General features: G+C 45.2%; 1 protein-coding gene across 4 annotated transcripts in view; it reads right to left on the bottom strand.

The window, feature by feature from the left end:
* The window catches only part of LOC120532289 (ADAMTS-like protein 1), a 447,743-nt gene that overhangs the window by 148,773 nt on the left and 284,838 nt on the right, over nucleotides 1-14,132 (bottom strand). For 3 of the 4 annotated variants that reach the window (XM_039758166.1, XM_039758168.1, XM_039758169.1), the window contains 2 exons: nucleotides 9,928-9,978; nucleotides 6,589-6,793 (listed from right to left, as the gene is read on the bottom strand). In XM_039758166.1, the coding sequence (XP_039614100.1) occupies nucleotides 6,589-6,793; nucleotides 9,928-9,978 (256 nt within the window). The remainder of the gene's footprint in view (nucleotides 1-6,588; nucleotides 6,794-9,927; nucleotides 9,979-14,132) is intronic. The other variant, XM_039758167.1, reaches the window with a different exon arrangement.

Raw genomic sequence — 14,132 nt, forward strand, 5'->3', positions numbered from 1 at the left:
CTATCCTAACCCGCTTAGGAGGCAGTCGCCAAGCCCTGAGGTGCGTGACATATCGCAAGACAAGGGGTTGATTTGCGGTACCAACGCCTCTCTCTCTCTTTAATTAAGAAAAATAATGTACCTTCCATACTTCCGGGATCCCAAGATGGCCACCAAAAGTCTCTTCCACATCCAGCTCCCTCTGATGACGTCACTTCCGTCTCCCAGTCATGACGTCATCTCAGGCCATATTATTTCCGCCCGCCATTTTGTTACGGTATATAAACGCCATCTTTATCATTTACAGTTACCAACTGCTGTAAAAAGGCTCTTGATAACCTATCTGTGCCTTTTTTGCATTCTTTGTCCATTGGATATTATACGGGGACAGTCCCCAACTCTTTTCCTTTGTGGAAGCTGTCTTATTTCGTTACAATATATTGTATTCATATAGTGCCTTCCCGAAGTTCAAGTTGGCATTACACCACAATTCGGTCCGGTGCCTCAATCCTGCCTGCTGAATTATAAAGAAGTCCTGGATTTGGTGGAGCCTTCTGTTTTTCTCTTCCTCTTGGGCTGAATACTGAGGTATGAGTTATCTCGTATGGCGCGGCTCGACAGGCTCAGTGACATACGTATGAGTTAACTTGTACCCCACCTCGTCTTCTGTCATTTAAATAAAGATCTCAAGTGGTGAAGATCACTTGACTTGTTTCCTGTAATGTTGATATTTTTTCAAGCCACCAGGCGCGTTTTGGTTGAGTGGCATGCAAAAGTATTCAATCCCCTTGAAAGTCATCCTAATTCTCTACATGACAAAAAGATCTGTCCACATATTTACCACTTTGGTACTATAATGTGAACTCTTATGCTCTAACAGTAAATTTCTAAAAGTGACAATAAACCATTTTCTGTCAACAATGAACTGAACAAGTGAGCGTCTGCCTAAGTGTTTAAACATCTGTGCTTTGGTTGACACAAATGACAGCTAAATCACAAATGGCATTAAGGTGACAGTCATAATTAAACATAATTCGGTCCTACTTGTGAGTCGTTTCTATTTCTCTGGATATGAAAAGCCCCCCAATTTGTAAGGGCCATAGACTTTTAGGACAATCAATGCTAGGAAGAAAACAAAAGTAGCTCTCTGCTGATGTGACAAACAAAGTCACTGCAATGCACAAAGCGGGAAATGGCAAAAGAAAAAAATATCAAAGAGTCCAAATGTCCAGTTCAGCACTGCTGGACCCATCGTCAGTAACTGGGAGGTTCATCACAGCACCCCGACTCTTATAAGAGCAAGGAAGTGACTAAAAACCTAAGCGTCACTCTCATGACATCTGCAATGCTCTTTGGCCGAGACTGGAGTGAAGGCGCCGTGGGGGGTCCACAATTTAAGGAGCTCTCCATTAAAACAGGCCTCTCTATGGGAGGGGAGCCAGAAAGAAGCCATTACTTAACACTTTCAGGGTGGATGTTGACTTTTGTAGAAAGAAGGAGTTGACGATGGTAATCAACTGTAAACGGTGACAATACCCACTGTTATGTTTTACTTGGACTCTCTTTGCTAGAAGGAAAGTTATGTTCATTGGTTTGACTGAGATTCCCTACGAGGAGCAAACACCGGCGAAGATGGTATCGACATCTGGAGAGAGATCGAAGGGAACACGCACAGTAAAATACTCGGTGGATGACATTTTGCATATTATCGCTGAATTGTTGGACTCCAGTTTTGTGATCGAAAACAAATGTGAGATACCAGCATCAGCTGACCGGTCCCCAGCTGATCGTGTTGCTGAACAGATTCGTGTAGCCCAGCGTTTCTCAACCTGTAAGTATTTGGGACCCAAGTTTTCATAACAGTTTTAATCGCGCGCCCCCCTAACGTTTTTCTGAAACCCTAATAAAATGTACTCCTATATTTTTTGCTGCCGATACACTGCTACAAGTTTTATTATACCTACTTAACTTTCATCGATATTTATCTAACGCTATATTTATTTTTCTAGTATCAGAATGTAGTTTAAGTTCATTTGTTTTGGTTTCAATCGATGGATTTTTCATATTTTTGATACTTGCTTTCTTTTTTTCACATCTTTGCGCCCCCTTCTTTGTTACGCCCCACAGGTTGAGAACCGACGGTGTAGCCAACATACCTACGGTAACAATGACAAGAGGTACAAACCAGTGTGGAGGACTGCCGGCTTTCCATGCCGGACCGCACCCCCAGGCCGCCAGGAGGAGCTCTCCCGACAGCAGGATCATGCCCCGAGGTCCAGCAGGGCATTATGGACCTTGTAGTATTTTTACACAACCCTGCTGGATACCTTGCGGGCCACCAGGAGTCGCTGTGGGGGGGCTTATGGGCTCTTTTATGCCCTATGACCCGGGAGTACGTCATGGTCACGTGACAGGAACGAACAACGTGCTCCCGGGTTAAAGAAAAGGACTGATTGCCCTGACCCGGAAGGAGTAAGGAATTATGGACTGTCGGGACAGGAATACCTCCGGGTCAGGGGCTATAAAAGGACGGTGCCTTAGTCCAGACACCGAGCTGAGCTGGGAGGAAGGGTGGCTAAGTGTCCGGGCGAGGAGGAGACTTTATTGTGTTGGTTTATTGTATGAGTAGTGTGGAGGGTGCTTAGTGCACGGAAGAACAAAATAAAAGGTTCTGGACTTTTACCTGGTGTCTGGAGTTGTACCTGAGGGTTCAAGGGTGCACTACTGCCCCCTACTGTCACACCAGATTGCGATGCACTGCAACCGCGACCGCCTCTGCCATGCGAAGACAGCCTGGCAGCCAGCCAGCCGCACAGTCCTGAGGAACTGCTGGCCACAGCATGCGACAATAGACATTCTATGTTGATTTCTGTGTGAAACCATAGCTTAGTGTGTTTTTCAGAAAACTGTGGTTTTTGAAACAAAATATTCAGCCCTCAAAGAGTTAATTACTGGCATTTGCTACAAAGCATCAGAAAGACCCACTTAAGGTTCCAAACTAGAACTTTGTGGCCAGACTTCAAAGGGGTACGTACAAGTCCAGCTATTCCACTATGAACAGAACTACGGAAAGGTACAAACTGCCAACGACGGCCCACCCATGTGCACACGACAACTGTTACACCCCTCTGTAAGGCCACAGTCTTTGCTGGACAATCACTGCATAAATGAAGACTAAATAGCCCACTGCTGATGTGACAAAGTCATTGGAAGGCACAAGGCAGGAACATGGCTACAAAAAAAATAAAATCAAAGAGTCCAAATGTCCCGTTAAGCAATGCTGGACCCATCGTCAGAAACTGGAACCCGACTCTTACTAGAACATCACAGCGAGACCTCAAGAGGTGGGAGAGGCCACTAAAAACCCAAGCATCACTCTCAGAAGTCTGCAGGGCTCCATGGCTGAGACTGGAGGGAAGGTACACAAATTCAAGAGCTCTCCATTAAAACAGGCCTCTCTATGGGTGGGGAGCCAGAAAGAAGCCATTCCTTATGAAGGTCCTCATTGAAGAGTGTATATCATTTGCTACAAAGCTTGAGAAAGACCCAGTTGAGGTGTGGGAGAAGGTTTGATGGTCAGATGAGACCAAAATAGGACTTGGTGGCCTTGTGTGTACGTACAAGTCCAGCTATTCCACCATGAACAGAACTAGGGAAAGGTACAAACTGGCAATGATGGCCCCACCACATGCACACGACAACTGTTACAGCCCTCTGTAAGGCCACAGTCTTTGTTGGACAATCACTGCACAGATGAAGGCCAAGTAGCCCTCAAGGCACAAAGTTGGGAACATGGCTACAAAAAAATAAAATCAAAGAGTCCAAATGTCCCGTTAAGCAATGCTGGACCCATCGTCAGAAACTGCACCCTGACTCTTACTAGAACATCACAGCGAGACGTCAAGAGGTGGGAGAGGCCACTAAAAACCCAAGCATCACTCTCAGAAGTCTGCAGGGCTCCATGGCTGAGACTGGAGGGAAGGTACACAAATTTTAAGAGCTCTCCATTAAAACAAGCCTCTCTATGGGTGAGGAGCCAGAAAGAAGCCATTCCTTAAGAAGGTCCTCATTGAAGAGTGTATATCATTTGCTACAAAGCTTGAGAAAGACCCAGTTGAGGTGTGGGAGAAGGTTTGATGGTCAGATGAGACCACAACAGAACAAAGAGGTATGTGTGGCATAAAATTAACACTGTGAATGCCTCAAAAACACCAAACCTATGGTGACATATGGTGGTGGCATCATAATCATCATGCTATGAGGATGCTTTTAATGTGCTGGGGCTGTGAATCTTATGAAGAATTGAAGGGACAATGGATGGACACAAATACCTCACAATACCACAGGAGAACTTGTTCCAGTCTGCCCTAGCGGTGCTACATGATTAACGTCACCATAAATGTATTTTTTGCCTCAAGAAACACCAAACCTATGGTGACATATGGTGGTGGCATCATCATCATCATGCTATGAGGATGCTTTTAATGTGCTGGGGCTGTGAATCTTGTCAAGAGTTGAAGGGACGACGGATGGACACAAATACCTCACAATACCACAGGAGAACTTGTTCCAGTCTGCCCTGGCGGTGCTACATGATTAACGACACCATAAATGTATTTTATGCCGAGTCCCGTCTTTCGTAGCGTCGTCCTGTTTATACGGTCTGTGTGTCTATGTCAGGGGTGGGTCATGTCGGTCCTGGAGAGCCTACAAGTTTTCATTCCAACCCGGTCTCACACCTTATTTAATTTTATAGCTTGTTAGTCTGCAATATAAGGTTCTTATATCGTTGATTTTTTACTTTCCAAGGATATCATCCAAATGATTTGAAGCCTAAAACAAATCATTTTCAGTCTGGCACATTGTTCTATAACATGTGCATGATGAACACGCACAGATGTCAATGAAAACAAACTGGATGGAGAACTGCTGGCTGCTTTCTCATTTCCATTTTAAACACTGAATGCAGCTGTTTAAGATTGAAATAAGCAATCGAGGGTGGGGAACCTTAACAAGCGAGACCACCAAAATGAAGCATCAAAATGTTGCTTAAACAACAAGTGATTCAGCAGCAATAAATGACTTCTCATTAAGAAACTGGGTTGGAACAAAAACCTGCAGCCACTGCGGCTCTCTGGGATCGACACTGCCCACCTCTGGTCATTGTAAATATGGTCCCCTGGAAACAAAGGGGGAAGGATAACACTGTGGAAAACGTGGCTCCCCATGATAATTTATCCCGTCAATCCCATCACCTGCATCTGGGTCATTTGCTATTTAAACAGGAGGACAAAAAGAAAAAAAAAAGGAGGAAGAAATCCTGTTGGACTACGCCGACTTTAGAAGAAATCGGTGAGGTGCCTTCTGCTGTTATGCACCTAAAATCTGGAAAAGCTGACCGATAGAAAGTCACCAGGCTAATACGGTGGAGCACTTTAAAAAAACTGCTAAAACCCATCCATCCATTCATTATCCAACCCAGGGTCACGGGGGTCTACTAAAACCTCATTATTTTAACATGGCTTTCTCATAGCTTCTTTTCAGTGTAACCCTGATATTCTGTATATGCATTTAATTATCATTATCATTCTTGGGGGGGCTCCCAAATCCATACTAACCCCTACTTTCTCTGCTGTCCTTTTTCTGGTTTTCTGTGGTGGCGCCACCACCACCTGATCAAAGCACCGTGATGTCCCTACATTGATGGATTGAAGGCCAGAGGTCCACATGACCATCATCATCAAGTTCTCCCACGTGAACCCTGAATACAATGAGGACTGATTGAGGTCATTGATGTTAGGGGGGCTGGGTGGTCTCGTGGCCTCAGAACCCCTGCAGATTTTGTTTTTTGTATTTTTCTGTCCTCCCTGGCCATCGGACCTTACTTTATTCTCTGTTAGTTATTATTGCCTAATTGAATTTCTGTATTTTGTCTTTTTTTCATCCTGTAAAACACTTTGAGCTACACCTTTTAGAAATAATGAATGTTGTTGTACCACTGCTGTGAACCCACGGCTTGGGGGCAGACTCTGGCGGTGTCCCTCCAAGTGACACTCGAATGGCTCAAACACACAAAGGTGAAATGTTTTCCAATGGCCGAGTTAAAGGCCTGGTCTTATTTGAAATCTGCTGTCCAGAGGTGCCATCTCACCAACCTAGAGGGTCTCGAGAAATACTGAGTGGGGAACGATCACAACGTGCCAGTTTGGGCCGTCCTTACATACCCAACAGAACGAAGGCTGTTATTACAGTCAATGGGGTCCTTGACAAAGTGTGAATGTGTAGGCCTTGAATGCTTAGGCAAACACGAACTTTGGAGTTTCTCTTCTTCAGTTCACCACAGTTCTACAGAAAATGGTTTATTGTGACTTTGGAAATGCTTGGTGACAGCGTAAGAGTACTGAATGGATAAACATGGGGACAAACCTTTTGTCATGCAGTCCCCAGGGGATTGAATACTTTTGCACGCCACAGTAGTACGATCCTCATTTCACACACAAGTGTAAACTGCCTCATTTTTAGCCTCAGAGAGGTTTAAACTGCTAATGTGTTCAGCTCAGAACAGAAACAAAATGAATAATAAAAGATTAACATTCAAAAAGGACTCACCGAGGACCACTCCTGAGCCAACCATTTGGGACAGTCAAAAACGTTGCAGGGTTGCACCTGAGCCATCTTGGGGGCGTACGTGCACTTCCACTCCTCGACCGACACAACGTTGCCCTGCATGTCTTCCTCGACGCAGGACGCCGTGCGGCTCTGGATGCCCCCACCGCAGGAGGTGGAACAAGCAGTCCAAGGCGTGTGGTCCCACCTAGAAAAGCAAAGCGAAAGCTTCAGGGTGAGGAAAGTCGGGCTGCTGACCTGACCTGCCCAACACTCATCGCACTTCTCTGATAAAAAAAAAAAAAACAGAAGGGTCCGAGATGAGCAAGGGAAGGAGACCACCGAAAATACAAACATCAGAGAGACAGCAGCCTTCAGTCCATCCATTTACTCAGGTGGCTTAACTCAATTTTAACGTTTAAAGCAGCCATACCCATAAAATGGCATTTGCCGCGATCAAAAGCTTTTCAATATTAAGTGTGACTGATCATTTTTTTGAAATGCTTTGAAGTAAAGTGGGCAGCAGACTAAGAATGAATTCAGACCCCTTCACTTTCTGCACACTTTATTGTGTTGTAGGGTGAGGAGCAGCCGGGAACTTTACTAAAATACTGACCAGTCTCACTGAGAGGCACTCCTATAACATAATGCTGCCACTACCACACTTCACCATAAGGACAGAATTAGTCAGCTGATGAGCAGTGCCTGGTGTGCCCCGGACATCATGCTTGAACATTAGAACAATCTGGACGAGAACAGGCCATTGAGCCCAACAAAGCTCGCTAGTCCTATCCATCGAATTCTTCAAGAAGACACATCAAGTCGTGTTTGGAAAGTCCCTAAAGTCTTATTGTCTGCCACGCTACTTGGTCGCTTGTTCTCTGTGTAAAGAAAAACTAACACTAGTACAAAATTTACCCTCCACCAGTTTCCAACTGTCTCCCCGTGTCCTTCATGAACTCATTTTAAAGTCACCGTCTTGATCCACTGCACTAATCCCCTTCATCATTTTAAACACTTCACTCATGTCACCTCTTAATCCTCTTTTGGCTCAGCTCTTTCTTCATAATTCGTTCCCTGTAGCCCGAGAATGAGCCTAGTCGCTCTGCTCTGGACTTTCTCTAGTGCTGCTATGTCCTTTTTGTAGCCTGGAGACCAAATCTGCCCCTAGTACTCCTGCTGAGGGCTCACCAGTGTGTTATAAAGTTTCAGCAGAACCTCCTGTCACAAACGTGCACATGGCAGGCAGCTAAAAGGCTCAAATGAAGATAATTCCACGCCAGACCAGGGGATGGCAGGGTGCACCGATCCTAACTCTTATTCATCGGCAGACCGACCACAGGAAATTTCGCCAGGATTCAATGATGTCACTTCCGGTTCCTGCCCCGATGACATCACTTCCCGTGTCTGACTGTAAAGCTGCCATGTTTGTTCCTGTTTTGGACTGAAGTCTGTACGATATTGAACCACAACCTTCATTTCAAGTAAATAGGGCGGCTGCCCCCTAACCTTTTCCTGTGTCCTTTTTGAGTTCTTTCACACCTCCCGTGACTTGTACTCCACACATCAAGGCGCTATAAAACGTGACATTCTCTTAGCCTTCTTAATGGCTTCTGAACACTGGTGGGAGGTTGACAGCATAGAGTCCACTGTGACCCCTAACTCCTTCTCATAAGGTGGACTCTCGATTTTCCGACCGCCCATTGTGTATTCAAACCTCACATTTTTACTTCCTACGTGTAACTCTTTACGTTTACTGACATTAAATGTCATCTGCCACAAATCTGCCTTGCTGTCCCTCTGCGATAATTCAATGGATTTTCAATTATCTGCTAATCCACCAATCTTGGTGTCATCTGCAGACTTAACCAGCTTGTTACTTATCTTGCTCTCTAAATCATTTATGTATTGTCGCCTGCGGCTGGGGGTGGAGCCCAGCCAGGACGCCCAGGAGGACGGCTTGTGCCTCCGCCAGACCACGAGGGGGCGACCACCCTGGTTGTGTTGGGGGCCATGGGTAGAGGGCATGGAAGCCCGACCCTGTAGGGGCCCGTGGCCACCGGCAGGCGGCTCCCCGGTGCCTGAAGAACCCTGGTGTGGCGGAAGAAGACTGGGGACACACGGAGGGCTTCTGGGTGCGCAGCCGGCACTTCCACCACACGGGGGTGTGTCCGCGGGGGATTGCCGGGAAGCAGCTGAAGCCCATCCGGGTTGGGATAAAAGGGGCCGCCTCCCTCGGTTCATTAGGACGAGTCAGGTGGAAATGGACGGAGCTCGAGAAGAGGAGTGGAGGCGGCCAGAAAGGCAATTAGTGACTGTGAGGCCTGGACTTTGGGGGATCGGTGCTGGAGGCACTGAACTGTCATGTAAATATTGTAAATAAATGAGTGTGATGGGTGAACAAACGATGTCCGTCTGTCTGTGTCCGGTAGTGATGGGTCGTTCTTGAACGATTTGTTCGTTTTGAACAAATCTTTAATGTGACTCGGGAAGAACGAGTCGTCTCGTGGGAGTATTTCGTTCAGTTGCGCATGCGCATTTGCGCAACTTCCTATAGTTTCTGTATTGGAATTGATTCACTTGTCTCGAGTCTTCGGGTTTTGCGAGTCGTTCGTTCATCACGTGACAGCCCCATAAGCTTAACCTAGTATGCAGTCTGAGCCGGAAACAGAATTGAACGAAATGACTCGAAAAATGACTCGTTCATTTTGCTGAACGTGACTCAAAGGTCCGAGTCGGTAAAATGAATCGAACTTCCCATCACTAGTGTCCGGGTCCAGTCCCACAATATATTAAAAATAGCAGCGGCCCCAGCACTGCCCCCTGCTGGTCACCACTCTTAACATCGGCCAGTTCTGATCGGGTTCCTCGCACCATCACCCTCTGCTTCCTGTGTCTGAGCCAATTCTGCACCCATCGACACTCCACACCCTGAACTGCCACTTCTTTTAATTTGATGCCCAGCCTCTCAAGTGGCACCTCATCAAATGCTTTCTGAAATTCCAGATAAATAATCTCATCTGCTCCACTCTGCCTGCTAGTAAAACACGACCTTACTACACATGGCCTTATTCGTTTTGATTTCTTTGTATGTGCGGATTACTTGTGTTGTCACCGACATCAGGTGTACATTTCACGTCAATAGCCCCATTAGAAGTTATATTTACTGAGAAAACCATTGAAGCGTTCAATGCTCATGTTCTCCGCTGTATAGCACCTTTCTCATGCTCAAGGTGCTCCGTTAAGTCGATATGACAGGAGATCATCACGCCACCACTACTGCAAGGTGCAGGCAGCATTTCGAGAATCAACACGTGTCATCAAGAAAAGAAAAATACCCACCGTGGCAGGGGATGATAAAGGTCATACGGCATGATCTGCTTGAAGCCATCACTGTGGAAACAACAACGACAATCATCTGAGTGTGACATTACAAGGAACAATTGAACTCAATCTAATGCATTACTAAATAGCGCTCCAGCAGACCCCCCGTGACCCTGTAGTTAGGATATAGCGGGTTGGATAATGGATGGATGGATGGATGGATGGATAAATAGCATCCTTAATCTAGAGATAGCTCAGAGCAAATGAAGAGGAACAGACATGGTGAACAGCTGCACAAGATCAACTTATCTTGTTAAAAATTCACAATAATCGTTTTTACCGGACACGCCGTATTTGGTGTGCACTGTGACAGCACAAACTCTTCAGAACCTTCACTTTCAATACATTTTGTTGTGTTGCAGCCTTGTGTTAAACCACTTCAATTCATTTGACATCTCTTCACGCAACACTCAATACCCTCCAAATGACACCGCAAAGCCCAGATTTGGATAAATGTTTGCAAATTTATGAACTGAAATATCCCACTGACACACAAATTCAGACCCTTGTGCAGCAAATCCAGCCTGAAATGTTCTTGGGGTTTCATGGGACAAGCTTTGCACACCTGGATTTGGGGATTTTTCTGCCACTCTTCTCAGCAGATCCCCTCAAGCTCTGTCACGTTGGATGGAGACCGTCGGTGGACGGCTATTCTGAGGTCTCTCTAGAGACGTTGGATTGGATTCCAGGCTCGAGGACATTCCCAGAGTTGACACTAAGCCAATCCTGTGTGCTCCTTGTTTTGTCCTATTGGAAGGTGAACCTTGTGCCCTAGTTGGCAGTCCAGTGTGCTCTGCAGGAGATCTTCTCCGGTGGTCCGGGTCAGCTCCATGATCCCTGGTTACTTTCCGGGAGCCTCTTAAACCCGGAAACACTGATAACGTACCTGAGGATGAGCCTTGCAAATGAGGACATACACACTCAGCAAAGGGTTGGGTGCTTTTAGTACAAAACAAACAGCCAAACAAAGTGTTCAAAAGTGCAGTGCGATACATTCAATAAATAAATGACCCCTAAAAACAAGGTGTCAAGTGGAGGGTAAAAATGGCCAATAATTTTATATTCCATAAAAACAAGGTTAAAATCACAGGGAGCTAATATCCTTTATAAAATCCATGAACCCCAGTGCCTCCTTCCTAAAAACTGACGTCTCCTCCGCTTACCCCCGGCAGGATCTCGGCAGCCAGAGGAGACGTCCACCAACGGGCGCAGCTCCCGGGAGGACGACACACCGAGCCTCTGTGCTGCCACTCATGAGTGACCCCATGGCCCTCAAACACCAGCCGTGTGCTTCTGTAGGGGCCACCTTCCCAACCTTCTACTGCTATTCCATCACACGGGCTCCTCCTCTATCTGGCATCTTTCTCTTTCTACTTCCATCACCTCCATTCTTCCTTTGTTTCTTCTCTCATTCTTATCTCTTTTTGTTCCTTTTCTGTTCTCTTTCCTTCGCTGCCATGCAGGTTCCCTTTATAACGCCAATTGGGTGCAGGTGGTGTCCTCCTCCTGCTCCAAAGTCTGAATGAAGCTCTTGACTGACCCGCTTGCATTTGCACGTGAATACGTGATCAGTTGAGCACCCTAAACCACCTTGCAGTGGTCCGTGCACCTGCACCCAGTCGGAGCCTGCACACACCGGGACTCGCAATTATTTATTTAAACTTCCACTTCACCGCAGATCTGCTATCACATTTTCAATAAGAGTACCTGTGTAGAACATTAGAATAATCTGGACGAGGACAGGCCATTCAGCCTAACAAAGCTCACCAGTCCTATCCACTTGTTTCCTCCAAGAAAACATCAAGTCGAGTTTCGAAAGTCCCTAACGTCTTACTGTCTACCACACTACTTGGTCGCTTATTCCAAGTGTCTGTCGTTCTTTGTGTAAAGAAAAACTTCCTAATGTTTGTGCGAAATTTACCCTTAACAAGTTTCCAACTGTGTCCCCGTGTTCTTGATGAAGTCATTTTAAAATACAAGTCTCGATCCACTGCACTAATTCCCTTCATCATTTTAAACACTTCAGTCAGGTCTTCTCTTAACCTTCTTTTGCTTAAACTGTAAAGGATGTAGATAGATAGATAGATAGATAGATAGATAGATAGATAGATAGATAGATAGATAGATAGATAGGAAAGGCACTATATGATAGATAGAGAGATACAGTGGGATGCAAAAGTTTGGTCAACCTTGTTAATAGTCATTATTTTCCTGTATAAATCGTTGGTTGTTACGATAAAAAATGTCAGTTAAATATATCATATAGGAGACACGCACCGTGATATTTGAGAAGTGAAATGAAGTTTATTGGATTTACAGAAAGTGTGTAATAATTGTTCAAACAAAATCAGGCAGGTGCATAAATTTGGGCACCACAAAAAAGAAATGAACTCAATATTTAGTAGATCCGCCTTTTGCAGAAATTACAGCCTCTAAACGCTTCCTGTAGGTTCCAATGAGAGTCTGGATTGTGGTTGAAGGTATTTTGGACCATTCCTCTTTACAAAACATCTCGAGTTCATTCAGGTTTGATGGCTTCCGAGCATGGACAGCTCTCTTTAACTCACACCACAGATTTTCAATTCTATTCAGGTCTGGGGACTGAGATGGCCATTCCAGAACGTTGTACTTGTTCCTCTGCATGAATGCCTTAGTGGATTTTGAGCAGTGTTTCGGGTCGTTGTCCTGTTGAAAGATCCAGCCCCGGTGGGCGCAGCTTCAGCTTTGTCACTGATTCCTGGACATTGGTCTCCAGAATCTGCTGATACTGAGTGGAATCCATGCGTCCCTCAACTTTGACAAGATTCCCAGTCCCTGCACTGGCCACACAGCCCACAGCATGATGGAACCACCACCATATTTGACTGGAGGTAGCAGGTGTTTTTCTTGGAATGCTGTGTTCTTTTTCCTCCATGCATAACGCCCCTTGTTATGCCCAAATAACTCCATTTTAGTTTCATCAGTCCACAGCACCTTATTCCAAAATGAAGCTGGCTTGTCCAAATGTGCTTGAGCAGACCTCAAGCGGCTCTGTTTGTGCTTCCTCTTCATCACTCTCGCATACAGCATCTCCTTGTGTAAAGTCGCGAATGGTTGAACGATGCCCAGTGACTCCATCTGCTGCAAGATGATGTTGTAGGTCTTTGGTGCTGGTCTGTGGGTTGACTCTGACTGTTCTCACCATTTCGCTTCTGTCCATCCGAAATCTTTCTTGGTCTGCCACTTCGAGCCTTAACTTGAACTGAGCCTGTGGTCTTCCATTTCCTCAATATTTTCCTCACTGTGGAAATCTCTGGGACAGCTTTCTGTATCCTTCCCTTAAACCATGATGGTGAACAATCTTTGTCTTCAGGTCATTTGAGAGTTGTTTTGTGACCCCCATGTTGCTACTCTTCAGAGAAACTTACAATTGACCCCCTTAAATACTCGGATTCACCTGTGTATGTAGGTCAGGGGTCACTGAGCTTACCAAGCCAATTGGAGTTCCAATAATTAGTTCTAAAAGTTTGGGAATCAATAAAATGACAACGGTGCCCAAATTTATGCACCTGCCTGATTTTGTTTGAACAATTATTGCACACTTTCTGTAAATCCAATAAACTTCATTTCACTTCTCAAATATCACTGTGCGTGTCTCCTATATGATAGATTTAACTGACATTTTTTATCGTAACAACCAACGATTTATACAGGAAAATAATGACAATTAACAAGGTTGACCAAACCTTTGCATCCCACTGTACGTACGTTGAGTGTCACTGTACACACATTTTACTGTATGCAATTTTTCTTGCATTGTATTTATTGCTGGTGGCCTGTCTATCGTAATGGCTGTAACTTATGTGATATCGGAGATGCTCGATATCTTTAAAATAACACTTACTGCATACAAACAGTGTGTTTATGTACATAATTTCAATGAATCTTACCTAATATCTAAGAGAATATAAAGGGTTTATGCTGTATAACTGTGCGGGAGAGTTTATAAGGGGTTTTTACTTTGCTGATTTTCACCTTTCATTGGGGGGTACTGGAACGCAACCCCCACGATCGAGGAGGGATCACTGTACTCTAACTTAGAGCTCCTAAACATCAGGCATGTAGTATTGCACATTTTGACTGTTTCCACAAATTATATATGGCCAGTAACGGCGCACAGCACA

This window comes from Polypterus senegalus, chromosome 7 (genome assembly GCF_016835505.1).
Source record: "Polypterus senegalus isolate Bchr_013 chromosome 7, ASM1683550v1, whole genome shotgun sequence".
NCBI classification, from domain to species: Eukaryota; Metazoa; Chordata; class Cladistia; order Polypteriformes; family Polypteridae; genus Polypterus; species Polypterus senegalus.